This window comes from Arachis duranensis, chromosome 8 (assembly GCF_000817695.3).
Source record: "Arachis duranensis cultivar V14167 chromosome 8, aradu.V14167.gnm2.J7QH, whole genome shotgun sequence".
Classification (NCBI taxonomy): domain Eukaryota; kingdom Viridiplantae; phylum Streptophyta; class Magnoliopsida; order Fabales; family Fabaceae; genus Arachis; species Arachis duranensis.
Genome location: NC_029779.3, coordinates 44,466,908 through 44,487,530, shown reverse-complemented (window position 1 = coordinate 44,487,530; position 20,623 = coordinate 44,466,908). Strand labels below are relative to the sequence as shown.

Genomic DNA, 20,623 nt, shown 5'->3' with positions numbered 1-20,623 from the left:
CTTTATAGTAGTATAATAGTATTGGTAACTATTAATAATTGTGTTTTTATTTATACTTTTATATTTTGTTACCTCTTTCTTATTTATTTATTTAGTTATTTTACAACACGTTATCAGCACGACACTCTAATCAAATTTTTAGGAAGACTCAGGTAACAAATTTTCATTATGTCGAAACTCTCTCATCTTAAATTCAATGCTCTTGATATATCTGGAAACAATTATTTATCATGGATATTAGATGCTGAAATCCATCTTGATTCAATGGATCTTGGAGATACCATTAAGGCTGAAAATAATGCATTTCAGAAGGATAAAGCCAAAGTCATGATTTTTCTTCGTCGTCATCTTGACGAAGGATTGAAAAATGAATATCTCACATTAAAAGATCCTGCAGATCTTTGGAAAGACGTTGAAGAAAGGTATAATCATAAAAAAACGGTGATACTTCCTCAAGTCCGATATGAGTGAACGCACTTGCGTCTGCAGGATTTTAAATCCATAAATGAATATAATTCTGCAATGTTTCGAATCACCTCACGAATGAAATTATGTGGGGAAAAGACTGATCATGATATGTTGGAAAAAACTTTCTCAACTTTCTATGTCTCGAATGTGCTCCTGCAGTAGCAGTATCGAGAAAAATGGTTTAAAAAATATTCTGAGTTAATTTCTTGCCTTCTTGTTGCTGAACGTAACAATGAGTTGTTTTTAAAGAATCACAAAGCGCGTCCTGCTGGCGCCACCCCATTTCCTGAAGTAAATGTGGCAAATTACCCCAGAATAGGTAAATGACAAGGTTTTAATAACAAGAAAAATTATGGAAGAAAAAGGAATTATATTAAAAAGAGAGGATCTCACCAGAAGTGGGATAAAGAAAGAAATATCGGACAGAATAAATCAACAGAGGATAAGTGTTTCCGTTGTGGTGGAAAGGGCCATTGGTCACGTACCTGTCGTACCCCAAGGCACCTAGTCGATCTTTACCAGGCATCTTTGAAAAAGGACGACAAGGGAAAAGAGTTGAATTTCGTTTCAAATGATGCTGAAAATTCCACCACTCATTATGCTGTATCTGATTTCTTTGAGGATCCTGAAGAAAATATTGGTCATTTGATCAATGATGGAATAGTTTAATATGTGAGATTGTTAAGCATTCATGTAAATAAATAATGTAAAGAACTTATTGTTAAGTTTTATTTTCTATGTATTTAAGTTTCAAATATGATGTATATAAAAAATGAAATATTAATGTTTATGAATTTTGAAATTATTAAATGTGTCATGTTTTAAAATAAAATTTTAGTATATGACATTATTTTTATGTACAGTATTTTTTAGAAAAAATAATTCTGATCAAGTATTCAATTTAACTGTGTATACTACTCATTTTATTATTATTTGTCTTTGAAGAGAATGACAAGGATATATAATGAAGATGTATGCCTTGCGGATAGTGCAAGTTCGCACACTATTCTCAAAAGTGATATATATTTTACCCATCTGGTGCCAAAAGAAGAATGTGTTAATACTATTATTGTCTCAGGCAATGTGATTGAAGGCTCCGGAAGAGCTATAATTTTGTTTCCCGGAGGAACAAAAATTCATAATAAATAATGCACTGTTGTCTACCAAGTCTCGAAGAAACTTGTTGAGCTTTAAAGATATTCGCCGAAATGGATATCATATTGAGACTATGAATGAGGAAAATCACGAGTACTTATGTATCACAACTCTTGATTCAAATAAGAAAGTTATATTAAAAAAATTACCCTATCTTTCATATGGGTTGTATTATACTAAGATTAGTGCAATTGAATCACATGCTACTGTAAACCAGAAGTTTACTAGCCCAAATGAATTCATAACTTGGCACGACCGATTGGGTCATCCGGGAACAACCATGATGAGGAGAATTATTGAAAACTCCTATGAACATTCACTAAAGAACTAGAGGATTCTTAAAACTAGTGAATTTTGTTGTGCTGCATGTTCTCAGGGAAAGTTAATTTTAAGGTCATCACTAGTAAAGATTGGGTTTGAGTCCTAATTCCTAGAAAGGATTCAAGGTGATATATGTGGACCTATTCATCTACCATGTGGATCTTTTAGATATTTTATGGTCCTGATAGACACATCTTCGAAATGGTCACATGTGTGCTTATTATCCTCTCGTAACCTGGCATTTGCGAGGTTACTGGCTCAAATTATTCGATTAAAAGCACAATTTTCAGGAAATCCAATCAAAGCAATTCGTCTTGATAATGCTGGTGAATTTACTTCCCATGCTTTTGATGCTTATTATATGGCTAATGGAATAAGTGTTGAACATCCAGTAGCTTATGTTCACACACAAAATGGGTTAGCAGAATCACTTATTAAACGCCTCCAATTAATTGCTAAATCCTTACTTATGAAAACAAATCTCCCAACCTTGGTTTGGGGGCATGCTGTTTTACATGCCGCAGCACTTATTCGTTTGAGGCCAACAAGTTATCATCAGTTCTCTTCTATGCAATTAGCTTTTGGCCAGCAGCCAAATGTTTCACATTTAAGAATATTTGGGTGTGCGATATATGTTCCTATTGCACCACCTAATCGCACCAAAATGGGACCCCAAAGAAAATTGAGAATATATGTTGGATACGATTCTCCCTCTATAGTGAGGTATCTTTAGATACCAACTGGAGATGTATTTAAAGCCAAGTTTGCGGATTGTCATTTTGATGAATCAAAATTTTCAACATTAGGGGGAGAGAATAAGCTTCCTGAAAAGGAACTTAATTGGAATGTGTCATCGTTGATGCATTTAGATCCTCGATCAGGGAAATGTGAACTAGAAGTTCAAAAGATTATACATTTGCAAAGAATAGCAAATCAATTGCTTGATGCATTTTTCGATACAAAGAGGATAACTAAATCTTATATACCAGCGGAAAATGCCCCAATTCAAATTGATGTCCCAGTTGGACAAATTACCACCGAAGCAAATACACGCCAGAAGCGTGCCAGGCCTGTCGGTTCCAAAGACAAAAATATTCGAAAGAGAAAAGAGGTAAATAATATTCCTGTTGAAAAAGACATAGTAGAGACACTTGCAGTTGTCCAAAATTCTGATATAGTTTTAACGCCAGAAGACGTTTAGGTACCTGAAAATTGTGAAAATGACGAGATCTCGATAAATTATGTCTTTACAGGAGAAAAAGGGGACCGAAATAAGACAATTGTCAATGAAATATTTGCATATAATGTGGCATTAAATATCATACATGAAAGTAAGGATCTTGAGCCAAGATCAGTCGAAGAATGTCGACAAAGGGATGATTGGCCAAAATGAAAAGAAGTCATGAATGCTGAGTTAGACTCACTTGCAAAACGTGAAATATTTGGACCTGTAGTCCGTACACCTGCAGATGTAAAACCTGTTAGACACCGATGGGTATTTGTGAGAAAACGAAATGAGAAAAATGAAGTTGTGCGCTACAAAGCCCGACTTGTGGTACAAGGTTTTTCACAAAGGCCCAGTATAGATTATGAAGAAACGTATTCCCCTGTAGTGGATGGGATAACATTGCGTTATTTGGTCAGTTTATCTGCATATCATAAATTGCATATACATTTAATGGATGTGGTAATAGCCTACTTATACGGCTCATTAGATCGTGATATCTATATGAAAGTCCCTGAAGGACTAAAGATATCTAAACCATACAATGAATATTCGCAAGGGTTATACTCAGTCAAATTGCAAAGATCTTTATATGGTCTAAAGCAATATGGACGAATGTGGTATAATCGTCTTACTGAGTATCTGGCTAAAAACGGTTTCAAGAATGATGATATATGCCCGTGTGTTTTCATAAAGAAAACTGCATCTGGATTTATTATAATTGCCGTGTAGGTTGATGATTTAAATATCATTAGAACTCCTGAAGAAATTCCAACAATTATAAAAACTCTAAAAGAAGAGTTTGAAATGAAAGATCTTGGAAGGACTAAATTTTGTCTCGGCCTGCAGATCGAGCATATAAAAAATGGGATCTTTATTCATCAAACAACATACACAGAAAGGATCTTGAAGAGATTTTATATAGATAAGTCACATCTATTAAGTATCCCAATGTTCGTAAGATCTTTGGATGTGGAGAAGGATCAATGCCGTCCTAAAGAAGAGAATGAAGATATTCTTGGTCTTGAAGTACCATATCTTAGTGCCATTGGAGCGCTAATGTATCTTGCTAATAATACGCAACCTGACATATCATTCGCAGTGAATTTACTAGCAAGGTATAGTTCCTCTCTAACCAGAAGACATTGGAGTGGAATCAAGCAAATCTTTCGATATCTTTATGGAACGGTTGATATGGGATTGTTTTATCCCTACAGATCCAAGTCACAACTAGTTGGCTATGCAGATGCCGGATACTTGTCTGATCCACACAAAGGGAGATCTCAAATAGGATACTTGTTCACATATGGTGGTACAGCTATATCATGGAGACCCACGAAACAGACGATAGCAGTAACCTCCTCTAATCATGCTGAAATACTAGCGATTCATGAAGCAAGTCGCGAGTGTTTTTGGCTCAGGAGTTTGATCCAATATATCCTGTCATCATGTGGACTAATTGATCATAAGATAGCTCCAATTGTCCTGTTTGAAGATAATAAAACATGCATTGCTCAACTTAAAGGCGGATATATCAAAAGTGATAGAACAAAGCATATCTCTCCCAAATTCTTCTTCACTCATGATCTTCAAAATCAAGGGACAATTGATGTGCAACAGCCAACAGATCCGCTCAAGTGACAATTTGGCAGATTTATTCACAAAGTCACTCCCAAAATTCTCCTTTGAAAGATTGGTACATGAGATTGGGATGCGCCGATTTCGAGACATTAAATGATGTCGACAAGAGGGGGAGACTGTACTCTTTTTTCCTTGGTCAGGTTTTCTCCCATTGGGTTTTTTCTTGACAAGGTTTTTAATGAGGCAGTCCCCATCACAAAGGATATTGTACTCTTTTCTTTCACTAAGGTTTTTTCCTACTGGGTTTTTCTTTAGTAAAGTTTTAACGAGGCAATAATCCTAAATGGTCATCTAAGGGGGAGTGTTGTGATAAAGATGGATGACCACGGTAGATTTCATTCTCAAGATTGAATGAATCTATTTACAATACAAAAAGTAATAAACAAAGGTTGAAAATAGCATCACTTTACATGTATAAATACCAAACATCGTCAGATACTTTTTACACACACAAGACACAAGCAATAAAGCAAATACTTCCTCTCTCTTTCCTTCTTATACAAAGTATTTCTTTACTTTCTTTTTTTATAAACTACTAATATATTATCTTTATAGTAGTATAATAGTATTGGTAACTATTAGTGTTTTTATTTATACTTTTATATTTGTTACATCTTCCTTATTTATTTATTTATTTATTTTACAATAAATAAGAACTTATTATCTCTTTATCTTTTCCAAATAAATTTACCATATAAAGAAAAAAAAAACTTATTTAAAGTCATTTTCCTTTCACATGAGTCTCTATTTTTTATCAAAGATAAAAAAATTAAATAAATATAAAAAAATATACCATTTGAACTATAATTAATTGGGATGTAAGTCTCTGTTTGTTTAAGTATTTTGATATTTTACGTCTCGAGTTGCTTGTTGGTTGTTTCACTGACCCCTTTCCTGATTAGCCCAAATTTATTATTTAACTAAGCATTTTTTGTAAACATAAGCATTGGATTTGAACGGAGATTTTGTATTAGAAAAATTCAGTTTTAACGGAAAGATAAAATTGTAACTATTATATGTACTAGTAATTATATAAATATAATAAAATATAAAAAAATTTACTTAATCTCTAATATTAATTACCTAGCATTTTACATTATTTTTAATTATAATTAAACTTTTATTTTTTACTTTACCAACCTTCTTATTTTAAAGTTTCACTGGTTATGTTGTATATATTTTTATCCTTCCGACAAAAATTAATTATTTTCTTAACAAGTGAAAACTAAAAAGGAACTCAAAAGTTTCTAATTATAGTGAAAATCAACCAATTAAAAAAATTGTTAAAAGACTATTAAAATTTATTATTTTGATCATCAATTAGCTATTAATGTTAAAAATATGAGAAGTCCAGACTCTTTTTAAAACAGTGTCTGACTTTGCTGATGCCGAAGTGCCGTCGTCCGAGTTTCTCGTGAGAAGGTAGGAGAAAGAAACTCCAATGCTTAAGTTAGCAAGAGTTTGAAGCAAATTTTTTGTCGATTGAATTCTCAATATACCTAAGTGTGCCATTGTATTTATAGTAGAAAAGATAACCATTTTTCCCTCTTATAAAAAAATTGTTTAGATTTCCCTCCTAAATTGATAATAAATATCTTAAAAGTTAATTACTTATTTAAATAAATATAGTTGAATTGCAGTTGTCGCCTTCGGGTAAAGAGTGAATGAGACCATATTTGTTGGATAGGCTTTTATTCCTTTTAGACCTCGGGTAAAGAGTGAATGAGGCCATATCTGTTGGATAGGCTTTTATTCCTTTTAGACCTTGTTATATTTTTTGTACTAGGATATGAACAAATATGTTGTTAAATTATTAGACTAAAAAAATTAAATTAAAAAATAAAACTAATGACTAAATAATAACAAAAAAATTATAAATTCAGATGACTCTTAACATCTTTTATATAAAAATAAAAGAGGTTAGAACCGTTACACTATAACCAGCACTCCAAGCAAATGACTGTTAGGAGAAATTCTTTTCCTGCTAGAATTTCCTATCCACATAACATGATTATAACCCTTTATTTTAGTAGAGGAAGAGAGGAACTGATATCTGAATTTCCGACTCCTTTTCCTAATTTAGTATTATGAAGTACTATACCTTATTTTTCTCCCTCTCAATATTACATGCTTCCGGGAAGGTGGACATGTCTGTCTCAAACATTAGGACTAAAGAAAGATGCCACGTTGTTCTTAAGGGGAAAAAAATGTGGTTTTGAAACATGTACAATTACGCTTCTCGACCTTTCTGTTATAATAATAACTATAGTGATCAGTTCGAAGGAGACATCATTTGAAAGAGATCTCAGAAAAATTGAGGCAAAAATTATAAAAAGAAAAACCTTTCGGCCAAAAATGAATATAATGAAAAGAAAGAAATAATAATTACAGCCTCTTTGATTAACAGTTAATAACCAAAGCCATTACCCACATAATCCTCTTCATCGCTACTTAAGGATTCGAGTACTTCACTATCTTCATCATCCTCCTCTTCCCCCTCCGTCAAAATCTCCAATATCCCAGGTCCTCCGTCGAACTCGACATCATCCAACATAAAGTCACCATCTTCATCATCATCAAGTTCACTTATACTATCATCATCTTCATCATTGCTCATGTCATCAGGATCACTATCGCTCTCACCACGGAAACCAGGGCCTAATAGTGGATCTACATCACCATCATCATCATCGTCATCCTCATCTTCCTCCTCACTTTCTGCATCATCAGGATCAGAATCATCATCAGTTGGTCTCCGGCGACCAATTTCATAAACTCTAGCTGATGCATACATCTCATCTTGATCATCCATAGTAATCAATCCAACAAACGAATCTGTTGACTCAGTTGCAAAATCAAGGACACAGCGATCCACAGGTATAGTAGCTATGTCAGAATAATTAATTGCATCAACTGTTCGGAATGCAGCAAAAAGAGGATGCTTGACACGACGTGTGTGGACTGCTGACATCACATCTTCAAGATTTCTCCTCAAGATTGCATACATTACATCACCACGTGCATTGAATGTTATTGATGTTTGATCTAATGAAGGAACACTACGTAATAGCCTGAACTTGCGCAGATCCCAGACTTCTGAGTTTATAATTACCTGGTTAAACATTTTTTCCCCAACAAATGAAAGGTCATAAACACACTTGAAGAAATAATAAAATATAAGTAAATTTAACAAATAATAATAATAACAAACTACAGAATCATTTCTTGGTGTTGAGCTCAACCATCTAAAAATTGGGCAAACCACCCCCACAATCTATACATTATGGATGCACATTAGAAGTTGAGTTTTAATCCTTTATCAATTCATCCCTTCCATAGAGATTACATATACCTTCTATATAGCTATCTTACCACTTTTAGTCATCTTCAGATAATCTTCCAACAAAATTAAGACTTTAGCTTAAGATGGATAAAAAATTACATACCTCATTACCAGCAGGATGAAAGCCTCCACCTCCATAGTCTGTGAACTGATCAAAACGATGAACAGGCCCAGAAACCCGCCGATCCCACAAGACACCATTCCAAAGCAGCATCGAGTCAGAGGGGCTAAAGTGGATTAAAGAATACACATGACCACGCCCAGTAGAAGTTGCAAATGTATCTGTCAACTTCGACTCTAGCTGACAAGTTTGGATATCATACAGGAGGATTTCCCGCCGTGTAGATTCAGTTGACAAGGCTGCAAAGACATTCCCAGAATTGCTAAACCTGGCAGCCTTGCACCCATCAAATGAATGGGTAGGACCAGTCAAAATTGATGCTGCATCCCACAGCCTAACATCTTGGGAGCTTGATGAAAGCAACAGCTGGGTCTCACCAGAAACAAAAGACTGAACAAGCGTCAAAGGAGACTGGTGACCAGTGTAGCTCTCCACCACATTGTTGTTGTTAGAGTCGAACAATTTTAGCTCCCCATTGTGGCTCCCAACAGCAATATGAGAAGAGTCCTCAAGGAAGGTAATGCATGTTAACAAGGCACCAGCATCATCTCTACAAGTGCGCCATGGCCTAAACCTGCTGTAAACAAATTGCCTATCCTTGCGATTCCCATGCACTCCTCCATATGCAAGTTTAAATTCACGTGTACCAAGCCGAGCAGTCACATTAGAAGGAGCGTCTAAGCTTCGCTTTGGCTCGGGACAAACATGAGGATGAAGAAGAGAGAGTGGAGGAAGAGTCGTAATAGGAGCTGGGCATTGGCGATGCTGATGCTTTAAATATTGAACCACTAGAGAATCAAGGGTTACTCGTTCTGGGTTGTTGGGCTGAAGATCATTTAACACTTGGGAGGATGGCGTCATCTGACTTGGGTTTGAAATACTATATTGGTTCTCATCCCCATTGTCAGCTGTACTTCTTAGGTTAGAAATTGGAGTAGAAAGCCCGGCAAAATCAGCATGCTGAGTAGTTTTCCGTATTGAACTTGAAAAAATAGGAGAGCGAAGTCCTTGGTCCCCAACATTTAACCGCTTGGCAGATGATGAGAACATTCCTATATCCTTTAAATCAGAAAGCTTGCGCTTTGTTGGCATGTTCATTGGAGTCTTACAGTGAGATCCAGTATCAATGTTATGTTTCCCTGAAGATTCAGATGCCATCTCTAGAATACTAGTATCTGAAGATTCCTTCCCAGTACTTAACCATTTTCTGGATGGGGGCTGCTGTGAATCAGCAAGGTGACGTTTTGAATGTGAACCAAAAGATGATGAAAAGGTCAATGATTTTTTCTTTGCAGAGAAAGAATCAATTTTCAAGCTGACATCCTCATCCCTTCCATTAGCTTTTAATTTATTACTGAGAAATCCAGAAGGGGCCCGGCCAGATGGCCACTGAATTGATGTTGAGGAAACTTCTGGTGTGGTTGGCTGTTGTGCAAGAGAAGATGGAGCAGCCAACGATGGTAAGGGAGTCAATTGAGCCTCTTTAAGCAACGTAGAAGCAGCTTGTGACAATCCAGATGCCTGCAGGTGTTCATGAATTAGGAGCAAAAGTTCCCTGCATAAGAAAAACATAACAGTGACATCAGAAGGGTCAGAAAGGGACACCGCCTCAAGGTAGGAGTAGCTGCATCAGTAGCAGCTAATGTACTTGCACGCCCTGAATTAGTCACAATCTACAAATAAATTTCAATATAAATGTCAGTATTTCAGTTCCAGTCTCTTAGAAGTGAAGATATATATATGGATATATCTTTGCTAAGCATGAGTTCTGAATTCTAATGCCCATAAAACCTAGGATGTCTATAACCTACTGAGTTTTTTTCGCCTAAAATGTGTGATAACTGATAAAGACGTTGACACAATAAGCTTTCTTAATTTATGGCAAGTTTGCAGTAAGAGTTTAAAATTTCAAAACTGAGACTAGCTGACTGGCTAGCAGCAGGGTTCAAATATCTTGCAAGACCACAAATAGAAAAGCAAATTCACACACACTTTCCTTGACAACAATCAAAACCCAATACCAAAAAAGTAAAAAAGGGGTAAACAATCGGATTAGTTGCAGCAAAAAGACAAACTGAAAAAAGAAAAAAAAGAGAGAAAACTTGTTTATGAAAACAATTGCACAAGAAAAACATTGAAGCAAACACAACTTAGCTCCTGAACAAAAAAGTGGAGACACTCACCCCAATCAACTCAATTGCAGCCTGGGAAAGTTCAGCTTGCCACCTGCCCTGCTCTGTTCCAGTTGTCTGGCTGCCCGAATCGCGAATTAGCTCTGAAAGCTTTTTCCCAACCTAGGACACAGCCACCAAATTTGGATTTTGAATTTCCACAATATTTTGTTTCAAATTTCTAAAAGCATCATAACAATAGAATTTAACAGATTCGCAAGTAGAAGTTAAGCGGAATTATCAAGGGCAATAAAATCAGTGATTGTTTCTCACCTGAAGCTTCGTCAATATGTGTGCAATTGTATCATCTCTAGCTAATCCAAGTAGGACTCGACATGCTAGAGCACGAAGGCAATCTAGAGCAGCAGGTGGTGAATATATGCGAGGTTGGAGGAGATGCAAAAGAACCTTTATACCATTATTAGAACGAACAGCTTCTCTTGCTTGACGATATCCTTGTTCTAGTTGTGCAGCTAGGCCAGCACAACCTGCTCCAGCACCCAGAGTGATTCTCCGGTCGCCAACTAATCCTGAGGTTGTTGCAGAACCAGGAGTTTGTGGAGTGTTATTCAGTGTTTGTGAACTAGATATCGTTGTCGTTCGATCTACAGCACTGGATTCCCCATTCCTTTCTCTAGGATCAATCTGATTGGTAACAGCAGCCACTCGATCCGGGTTATTACGTTCAGCAGTCCTGTCTCTACTCTCCAAGGGTGGAGCATTTGAGGTCTGGGCAGAAGCAGACTGTTGACTTTGTGAAGCCAAAGCAGGTTTATTGCTGATTGAAGGTGGGGGGCAAACGAGGTTGACCAAAACATTTAATGCTGGCTGGATGATCTGAAATGCAGAAGCATATGCTGAGGAAAATGAGATATCATATACTAGAGGAACAGGCACAAAAAAATGTCTAACAACTTCCTATACAAAAAATTAGGGTACTAAACACTAAAGTTGCTACCGTAAGACACTTACCTCCGGATCCACATGACTACTAACAATATTTGCAGCATCCAAAATCACTGCTATACCAACACGATTATTGCTTAGTGTTGCATTTACAATCATCTTACGACTGCTAGGTACCAAAGTCACAATATGCAGAACACCCAATGCATACTGGAGCAAATCATGCAGATATCGTTCCACAGGTGGGGCCTACAAACAACCAAATGAACAATAAATAGATAAACTACAATAATTACAATATCCATTGATGCACAAACTGAAGGTATCATACCTGACACAATTCCAACATAGTAATATGGCCACTATAAGCCAAGAATTTCTCCACAGCTGGCCAGCGAGTTCTTACAAATGCAGGACCAAGCTTCCGATCTTTTTGTAATTGTAGGAATACTGCATCTATGGCCTCATTACTGATATCAAGTGGCTTGTATGCGGCCCTTACACTTGGGATGTTCCTAGCAGCACTACGGTTACTTTTGTTTGGGCGAATTGAATCAACTAATAAAAGGAGATGTGCCCTGAAATATTGTCGCAAAGCAACACAAGTGTGGTAGGCAATCTGCTTCTCAGATGATGTCAGCACTTCTGCAGATGATCGATCATTCCGAAGAGATCCTGCACTTGATAAGCCCAAGGCTCCAGAATTTACTCCAGACCTTACCGACGCAGCATCATTTAGAAGACCCAGTAATTTCTGTAATCCATCTTGAGAATCAAAAGCATCAAGAACTGCCCTGAAGACAAATGCAGCGGCAAAAAACAATGCCGCATTTTTGCGCGCTTGATCTTGGTTGCACTCCAGGAGTTGGAGAGCCAACTCAACAACATGAAAAACGACGTCTGACGGAAGAGCACAAACCCTTTCCATTATTCCCTGAAATTAGAAGATTTGATATACATGTGTTATTCGGTTATTGGGCTTATAATTCAACAGGTATGACTATCAAACAAGTAAGTACCTGAAGGGAACCAATGGTAAATAGACAAGACGATAGGCCGAAGTAAGTTTGAGCCATTCTAGGGACAGCTAGCAGCTTTTGCATTCCCCCACGGTCCACAAATAGTGCAGCAAATTTTCTATGAGCAGCCAAAGCACATATCAGCTTCATGACATCAGGCAACAGTAAAGCAACCTTGGATGCCTCCCGATGTTTGGAATTTTGCTGCAGAAGAGCAAGACATACATCTACTCCCTTTTCATGTAACACGGGGCCAAGAACTTCTACATATTCTCCAAGTAACTCAAGGCACTGAATGCAATACTTTTCCCTTAATTGTGCAAGGGATTGGATATCTGGGATGAAGTACTCTTCAACATCCTCAACAATTTCCGGTTCTGTACCACTCACATTCTCTGTTTCAGTATTGATACTAATGGAGCTCCTGCGACCAACCAGAGAAGAACATTATAACCAATTAAGCAATTACCATGACTAAAAGTATTATCCTACTATCCTTGCAGTTGTCATGTAAGCACCGAGATCATGCACATAAAACAATGAAATATGTGTAGGATACCTTGAAACCTCAACTGCAGATGCAGCATCAACAACAGTGGATGCAGCCCTTGAAGCAGCCAAAACAGCAGCATCTTCATCATTAGTGGATTTAAACTCCTGAAAAATATTAGAAGCAACAATTTTAACATTTGAATGCAAAGTATAAACTACAACAGTTTTAGCATTTGAATCCAAATATTATCATACCTCTGAAGCTGTGGTTTTAACAAGGTCAGCAGCCGCATCACCAGCTGCTTTAACAGCTTCATCAGGTGCATTGGCAGATCTGGCTTCAGCTTCAGCAGCACAGATTGCTTTCCGAACAATATCAGAAATATCTCTACTTCCAATACGGCAGTCTCTGAAGCAATCATCATTATCCCCTCTTTCCAAAACAGAAGCATCTGAAGTCGTCCTAGCATTCTTTTTAGAATCAGGCACCCTTCTAACATCGACATTCCTCTGCATGGTCCTATCTCTGACACTACGTCCCTGCCCTAGTCGACTACCAGAACCAGGTGATGAAACAATGGCTTCACTTTCTACAGTCCCTTCGTTGACCCTTCCTTTTCCTTTGGATCTTCCCCATCCACGATTTGTGCGCCTTCTCGAAGAATCATCTCTCAAATTGTCATCATGCTCGCCGTATTTCATCCTTCCATCACTTATATCTGTACAGTGCCATCTATCCTCATCATCAGCATCTGCCTCACGGATATCAGCATTTTTGCCAAGCAAGTCAGGGGGCTCGCCATCAACCCAGGAATCTTCTTGTCCACTAATGCTTTTATCAAGACCCCTTTCAAGAGATACATCATCTAAAGATCTATCATCAACCATCCGTGAATCATCTAAATGACAAGGTTCCAAGAGCTGGCGAAATCTTCCACGACCATCATCTCTAACTCTGACTGAACTATTCCCTGATGCATGCCTACTATCTGTTGCATGAGTAATTTCTTTCTGGCTGCTACTTGTCTCACCAAGCACACGCAGACGGAGATAACGCATGAGCTTAGCTGACAATCCAGATGTCAATACATCCTCCACAACTTGACCTCCGCTGAGACCATTCATTATTAATAAGCAAAACTAAGAAAATCAGACTAAACATATATGGATAAGCAAGATAAGGAGCATCATCCACGCAATAATAATAATAATAATAATAATAATAATAATAATACATCACAGTAAAATAAGCCAGATTTTTGTGATTAAACTCTAAGAAATTGCCTAGTGATTCAGTAACATACCTAACCAAACACACAGCAAGAACTCCTGTTGAATAGGTTTTCAACATTTCAGAATCTGAGGCATCCCTTCTCCCTGAGTTATGCTTCAGATTTTGCTCTTCAGCAGATAGTCTACCATTATCATCCAGCACCCACTCTTTGATGCAGTCCAGTACAGGTTCGTCAAAAACATGAGGATACTGCGCATTTACACTCCATCACATAATGCGTAACATACATTGAAAAAAAAAAAAAAAAGACTACGCATGAAAAATAAATCTTACAATCCAAGTCAGTGAACAGCATAAGAGAAGTCTACAAGTGGCAGCTTGAACGGCAGTTGAGTACGTCGATTCTGCCAGAAACTTCGAAGATATCAACTCAAAGAACTCGTCATTTTCCTGTGGACAATGGTCATGTCAGATAACTTCTATTTTAGCATTTAACATCAAAGCTTAACTCCATTAAAAGCTCCATCAAAGAGATTTAAAAAAAAAAGACCATTTAGGTGAAAATACCCGAATTAAGCTCCCAAGGCGCCCAATGTTATGGGCAGCACGGGCATTACTTGAAGAAGAATAACCATTCTCTTCCATGTATCTACATTCCAAAATATAAATCATGAACGGCACATTAGCATCAATGATCATATACAGGTACAATAAAAACACAATTGAATTCATATTTTCTATGAAAACCTAAACACAACGAATACACTGAAAACCGCCGCGAATTTTAAACAATAACAATAACGAACGAACGAAAGAAAGAAAGAAAAGCGAAAGCCAAAACACACCGTGACTCTTGCGTTTCGAGGATAGAGGCCAGGGCGTGGAGAACCGCGGGCTTAGGGTTATCGGGCGCAGAAATAATCTTCTCCATGAGCCTGTTAACCTTGGCGACAAGTTCCTCTTCCTCTTTCTTGGAATCGTCTTCTTCATCCTCTTCCTCCTCCTCCACCGGTGGTTCAGATTCCGGAGCCGGAAGTGGTGGAGGCTGCGGCGGTGGAGGACCTTGGCTTTGGTTCTGATTCGCTTGGTCCTCCATGGAGTTTATCAAAAAGAGTGTAGAAAAGTGCAAATAAAAAAATTAAAAAGAAAAGAAAAACCGAGGGCTCTTTCCTCTCCTGATCTATAGCTAGTAGTTAGGGTGATAAGGTACACATTCCAGAGCCATGTTTGCTGCTCTCATCATGTCCCCAGCCCGTGCGAAAATTTATTTGCTCCGAAGGAACCCTTTGATCCACTCGGTGATTAATTATTATAATTATTAATATTAGTGATCTGGTGTTGTTAATATAAAGGGAGAGATAGGGTGTGGTTTGTGTTATTGAGGTTTTTGTGTTGTTGGGGAGTTACAGCAGGAGAAGAAGAAGAAGCAAGGAAGAAAGAAAGAAAGAAAAAAGAGCATAAATTGGTATAAACGGAGAAGGAAATAGAGGAAGTGAGAAAGTGCACGATACCACCAAGAGCATGATGATAGATGGGTCGGAAGCTTCGCGATATAACCCGCCCGGTTCTGAACCCTACCCTAATAGGCCCAATAACTACTGGTCCACCACTGAACTTGTGAAGCCCATACGCTGAAAGCCCATATCATAATGTTGATGTACTATTTGGTTGAACAAAGTTCCCAAAACACACAAGACCAAACAAACAAACTCCCAAAAAATAGATATTCTGCTTACAGGACCATATCATAACTATTTGCTGCTCAAAAACGTAATACATTTAGATTTGCTGCTCAAATTCTTAGATTTCTATAGTAATGAATTCTCTCAATTTTTTTTTTTCAATTGTTTGATAAAATGTGATTTTTTATGATTTAATATTTTTTTTGTCTCACTTAAAATAAATGTAAGATAAAAAATGAAGCTTTATCAATAATTGAAAAAAAATTGAAAAAATCAATTTTCGGATTACGATAACCAAAATCCTTGTCCAAAAACACATAGGATCCAAAATCAAAATCAGTGATCAAAAGTGTTGTAAGTTAGAGTTAAGAGTTTTTGAACCACACCCTGATACTGAAACTGCGCTCTCTATGGTGTTACGAAATCCCGTATCACTCTACCCAAAAAGAGAGTGTTGTACGTTGAGTGGGGTTTTTGTTAAGAGTGGAATGAGTGGATGCTTGTTCTTTTGGGGATGGGCAATGAAAAAAAATGTGGTTTTTTTCATACATACGAGATAAGATTTAAATTAGTCTATTAATTTTTTCATGCGATAATTAAATTAATTTTTTTAGTTTTTAAATTGACTAAACTAGTTTTTTAATTTTGAATTGTAAATGTAATTAGTATTTTTGTAAATTGGCCAGTTAATGTTAACTTTAAGAAACTAATTTGATCATAAGATGAAAAATTGAAAACTATAACTATTTAGCTACTAAATTTTAATGTTACATTACAGTAACTTATAATTAGAAGAACAAAATTTTAGCTTTTTGTTAGAATAACTATGTAATTATATTATTTGTACATAAAAAGTCAATTACTAAATTAGTTATCTGTATAGAATACATGATTATATGATAGAATATAAAATACACATTAAAAATGAGATAAACAATATATGTATTAATACACAAATATATGATAACTGGTCTTTTTATATATACGTAACATTTTTGTTAACCAATGTGATAATCACAACTTTCGTTAAATATTTTTTCCTAAAATTACAAAATTTACATCAGTATTTCTATTTTAGTAACCACAGCATTCACTCTATTTTTTCATGCATGGTTTACCTTTTCAATTTTCATTTTTTTGGGTCTCGTGCATAATTTATTAATAAAAAAAAAGTAGAAAATGCTAAATGAAATTTTAATATGATCTTTTATTCTTCTTATTTTTATATAATTATGATTTTTCTTTTTATAATTGTATTCATTAGATAAAACTTGCTAATATCCTCTCTAATTTCTACCCATCTATTGTGGATGGGCTATAAACTCTATTAAATTTGAGACTTTCTTTAATTTAAAGTCTCTTTAATTTGTAGGCCACAATTAACACAAGCAAGCTTGTTAGATAAATCAAACGTTTTGGGAGCCCTGGACGATTTTTCTTTGGCTTTTATAAGTAGTTTTCTCAGCAACATTCTTTTAGAAGTAATTTTATTAGTGACATAATCTTTGTGGGTAATTTTGGTACTTTACTCACATATCAATCATCAAATACATTGAGATAATAAATCCCGTTAATGCAATAGATTCTCAAAATCAATTTCAAAGCCTAGTATAGACCAAACTTATATCAGCTGCCAAAAGACAATAATTAACAGCACATAAAGGAAGCTAAGCATTCTTTTGGGCTTACTCTTCAACTGTTTAGCTATGTACAAATTTCATCACATTTTATACCTTTCTTTGATACAATGATATTCCTTCTAACTCCTAAAGACTCTTGCTTAAAGAGTCTAAGTCATTATACAAAAAGCTCCATATCGTAGACATTGCTAGCTGGCCTCAACTGCTCCTCGAGTTCAGCTAGCAACAAGTGAATTTGACCGTACAATGGATGATGTTTATCAGATGCTGCAAATAGATGAATTTCCTTATCGATGTCTACCCAGCTATGCCCAGGATATTTCTTTTCTATGCCAAAATCCTTCATGGTTTTCCGGATCTTCACAACATCATTCCACCTATTTACTTCAGCATACATGTTAACAAGAAGACTATAGTGCCCGCTGTTACCCGGCTCAAGAATCATCAGATTCTGAACTGCAATATGAGCAATCTCCAAGTTCTTGTGAAGCTTACACCCATTCAACAAGGCACCCCAAATAAAGGAATTAGGTTCAAATGTCATGGTTCTAATAATCTCTAAAGCTTCCCCAAGCAACCCTGCCTTGCTCAACAAGTCAACCATGCATCCATAATGCCCAATCTGAGGAGTAATACAATAATCCTGCATCATGCTCATAAACCAGCGACGACCCTCGTTTACGAACCCAGCATGGGTGCAAGCAGTTAGGATACTAATGAATGTAACTGCGTTTGGTTGGATTCCTTTCCTCACCATTTCGCCAAACATACTTAATGCTTCTTCTGCATATCCATGTGTTGCAAGCCCATCAATCACAGCATTCCAACAAAACAGGTTTTTCCTTTGCAATTTGTAGAACACCAAAAGAGACTTATCAATGTTCCCACATTTTGCATACATATCAACAAGCGAAGAGCCGATGTAAACATCAAGATTAAACCCATTCAGCATCAAATAGAGGTGTACCTCCTTTCCCAATTCAAGAGCTCCTAGATGGGCACAGGCTGAAATGATAGTGGTCACAGTCACTTCATCAGGGATCATTCCATTGTTGATCATGTCATGAAAAAGTGCTATTACATCACCATACCTTTGGTTTCCAGTATAACAAGTCATCATGGTTGTCCAAGAAATAACATCTCTAGAAGGCATTTGCTTGAACAAGATTTCAGCAGACTCAACATTCCCTGATTTTGTGTACCCGTCAATCATGGTATTCCATGTAGCAATATTTTTTTCAGGCATTTCATCAAATAACTGGCGAGCAGAATTCATGTCCTCGTTTCGAACATGAGCAGAAATCATTGTAGTCCAAGCAAAAACATCTCTTTCATTCATAGCATCAAACACCTTTATGGAGTCACGCAGCTCGGCTAAAATTGAATAAAACTCGATGAGCGTAGTCTGAACAAACACATGAGAATCAAATCCATGTTTCCAAACATGGGCATGAACAGCTTTGCCTGAAACTGAATCCATCAACAAAGTACAGGCCTTAACTAAAGATGAAAACGAATAACTGGTAGGCTTGACGTTGTTCCTCAACATATGTGTATAATAAAGTAACGCTTGGTTTGGGTGACAGCAATGAACACAGCCTCTGACCAATGCATTATAAACCCAAGCATTAGGACTTTCCATCCAAGTAAAAGCTGAAGTTGCTAAATCTATGCATGAAAATAGAGAACATGCACTTATAAACTGGTTCATCAAGAAGCAATCTTGGTTGGCATTGGTCTTGATCATGGAGGCATAGACAAATTCCAGTGTTTTTGTTGTCACACATCCCTTTATCTGCCCAAGAATTGTCTCCTTGAGGGTGTGCACATTTCTGTGTTGAAAAATATGTTTCGGATTTGAGCAGTGTTTAAGCAACATTGCTTTAGATATCTTAAATTGAGGCAAGAAAAAGGTATACTCAGCTTAATCCAACCTCTCTGAGTAGCAAACATTCACAAACATAAGCATCTTGATCCAGTGTACCTGTATGCTTAATTTGGTTTTCAATTTTCATGTGCACAGAGATGGTTAATTAGCTCCTTAGAAAACTATGATACTTGAAGTAGGTTTTATATCTTAGAAGCAAGTATACTTTAAGCACATCATCCGTATACATAAACATTAATTGGAGAACAAACGCAAACTATAGCACAAATAGAAAAGAGGCTTCCTTTCCTACTTCAATTAAAAAGTTCCATGACAAAGAGAACTCAATTGACATACAATTTCTATCCTCGTTTAGTACGAAATAATATTTTTTTATCAATCATTTGCAAAAAGAAACTGATGAATTTACCTAATTTTGTGCATTTTATGCAAATTGATAATTTGTTTCTCTTCTTGAATCCAATTTTCTAGCCACAAGGAGCTCTCCCCATTGCAAGACCCAAAACTGATCCCTTGTTTTCATTTTTGGATGTGTTAAAGCTTCAAGTGTGCAAAAGTTGCCAATGACATCAGTCAAATATACATTCAACTTATATCTGTCAATGAAACCACATCTAATTTAGAAAAATCTCCATGCTGCCATATTGGCCCCATTTCTGATATCTAAATCATTGCTGCATATATCTAGGTTAAATCTACTGATAATGAATTTAGGTACCTCATGTATGCACCTTCCTTGCAGTTTTCACACCAAAATCACTTTCCTTTGCCCATGCATTTCTTGGAACACCTCCAGCAAGATTTATAGTACCATTCATCCTTCCCAGCATCCATGGCTACAACGGTAGCAACTATCCATGCTGGCCCCTCCTAAAAAATTAGAAGTTGAAAACGTAGGAAATATAAAATGCAAAACTAATTTTCTTTTCGGCTACCACGAAACCTGCGAATCAAGAACATGAGAAGAACACCAGGAGTCGTATTTTTGGTTCAATTCGTTGAGAAGAATCTGGTTGACAGAAGCGAGGAGAGGCAGACGCAGAGGAACTCAAGCGGCGCGAACCGGTGGCCGCGAGAAGAGCTAATGGCTTTGATCAAAATTAGGTCTGAAATGGACGGTGCCTTCAGAGATATCAGCCCAAGGTAATTGCGTAGTATCCGTTTGGATCAAAGTTTATGGGAGTTTGTACGAAATTAGTCCCTGGTTTGTGGGGTTGAGGATACCGTACGTATAAAAAAAAAAGTTTATGAAAATTTATATAGAATTAATTTTGTAAAATTGATTTTAATTAAAAGTGAGTTGATATTGACGGTATA

General features: G+C 36.6%; 2 protein-coding genes across 6 annotated transcripts; both read right to left on the bottom strand.

The window, feature by feature from the left end:
- Window positions 1-7,140: 7,140 nt before the first annotated feature.
- LOC107463012 (DDB1- and CUL4-associated factor homolog 1) lies at window positions 7,141-15,577 on the bottom strand. Its single transcript, XM_016081708.3, is given in 14 exon segments — window positions 7,141-7,922; window positions 8,257-9,857; window positions 9,860-9,947; window positions 10,458-10,568; window positions 10,719-11,282; window positions 11,418-11,600; window positions 11,683-12,285; window positions 12,371-12,794; window positions 12,930-13,027; window positions 13,118-13,973; window positions 14,167-14,345; window positions 14,430-14,546; window positions 14,664-14,745; window positions 14,942-15,577. Coding segments are annotated over 14 exon segments (5,862 nt in total). The 5' UTR covers window positions 15,193-15,577; the 3' UTR covers window positions 7,141-7,217.
- Window positions 15,578-17,318: 1,741 nt separating this feature from the next.
- On the bottom strand, window positions 17,319-20,473 carry LOC107463046 (pentatricopeptide repeat-containing protein At1g06143). Of its 5 annotated transcripts, none has more exons than XM_021129765.2 (5): window positions 20,250-20,473; window positions 20,025-20,176; window positions 19,716-19,902; window positions 19,353-19,409; window positions 17,319-19,250 (listed from the first exon to the last, which is right to left on the bottom strand). In XM_021129765.2, the coding sequence occupies exons 3-5, from the start codon at window positions 19,727-19,729 to the stop codon at window positions 17,576-17,578; spliced, it is 1,746 nt and encodes a 581-aa protein (XP_020985424.1). In that variant the 5' UTR covers window positions 19,730-19,902; window positions 20,025-20,176; window positions 20,250-20,473; the 3' UTR covers window positions 17,319-17,575. The 5 variants fall into 5 exon arrangements, with proteins under 5 accessions (XP_020985424.1, XP_020985425.1, XP_052109142.1 ...); XM_021129766.2 differs by having other exon boundaries at window positions 20,025-20,166; XM_052253182.1 differs by having other exon boundaries at window positions 20,025-20,473.
- Window positions 20,474-20,623: the final 150 nt, after the last annotated feature.

What these genes read in the sequence shown, in the direction of transcription:
- LOC107463046 (XM_052253182.1), bottom strand. An exon ending in AATGTTTGCTACTCAGAGAG is followed by an intron (nt 19,251 to 19,352) that starts GTTGGATTAAGC and finishes TTTTCAACACAG; the next exon opens with AAATGTGCACACCCTCAAGG.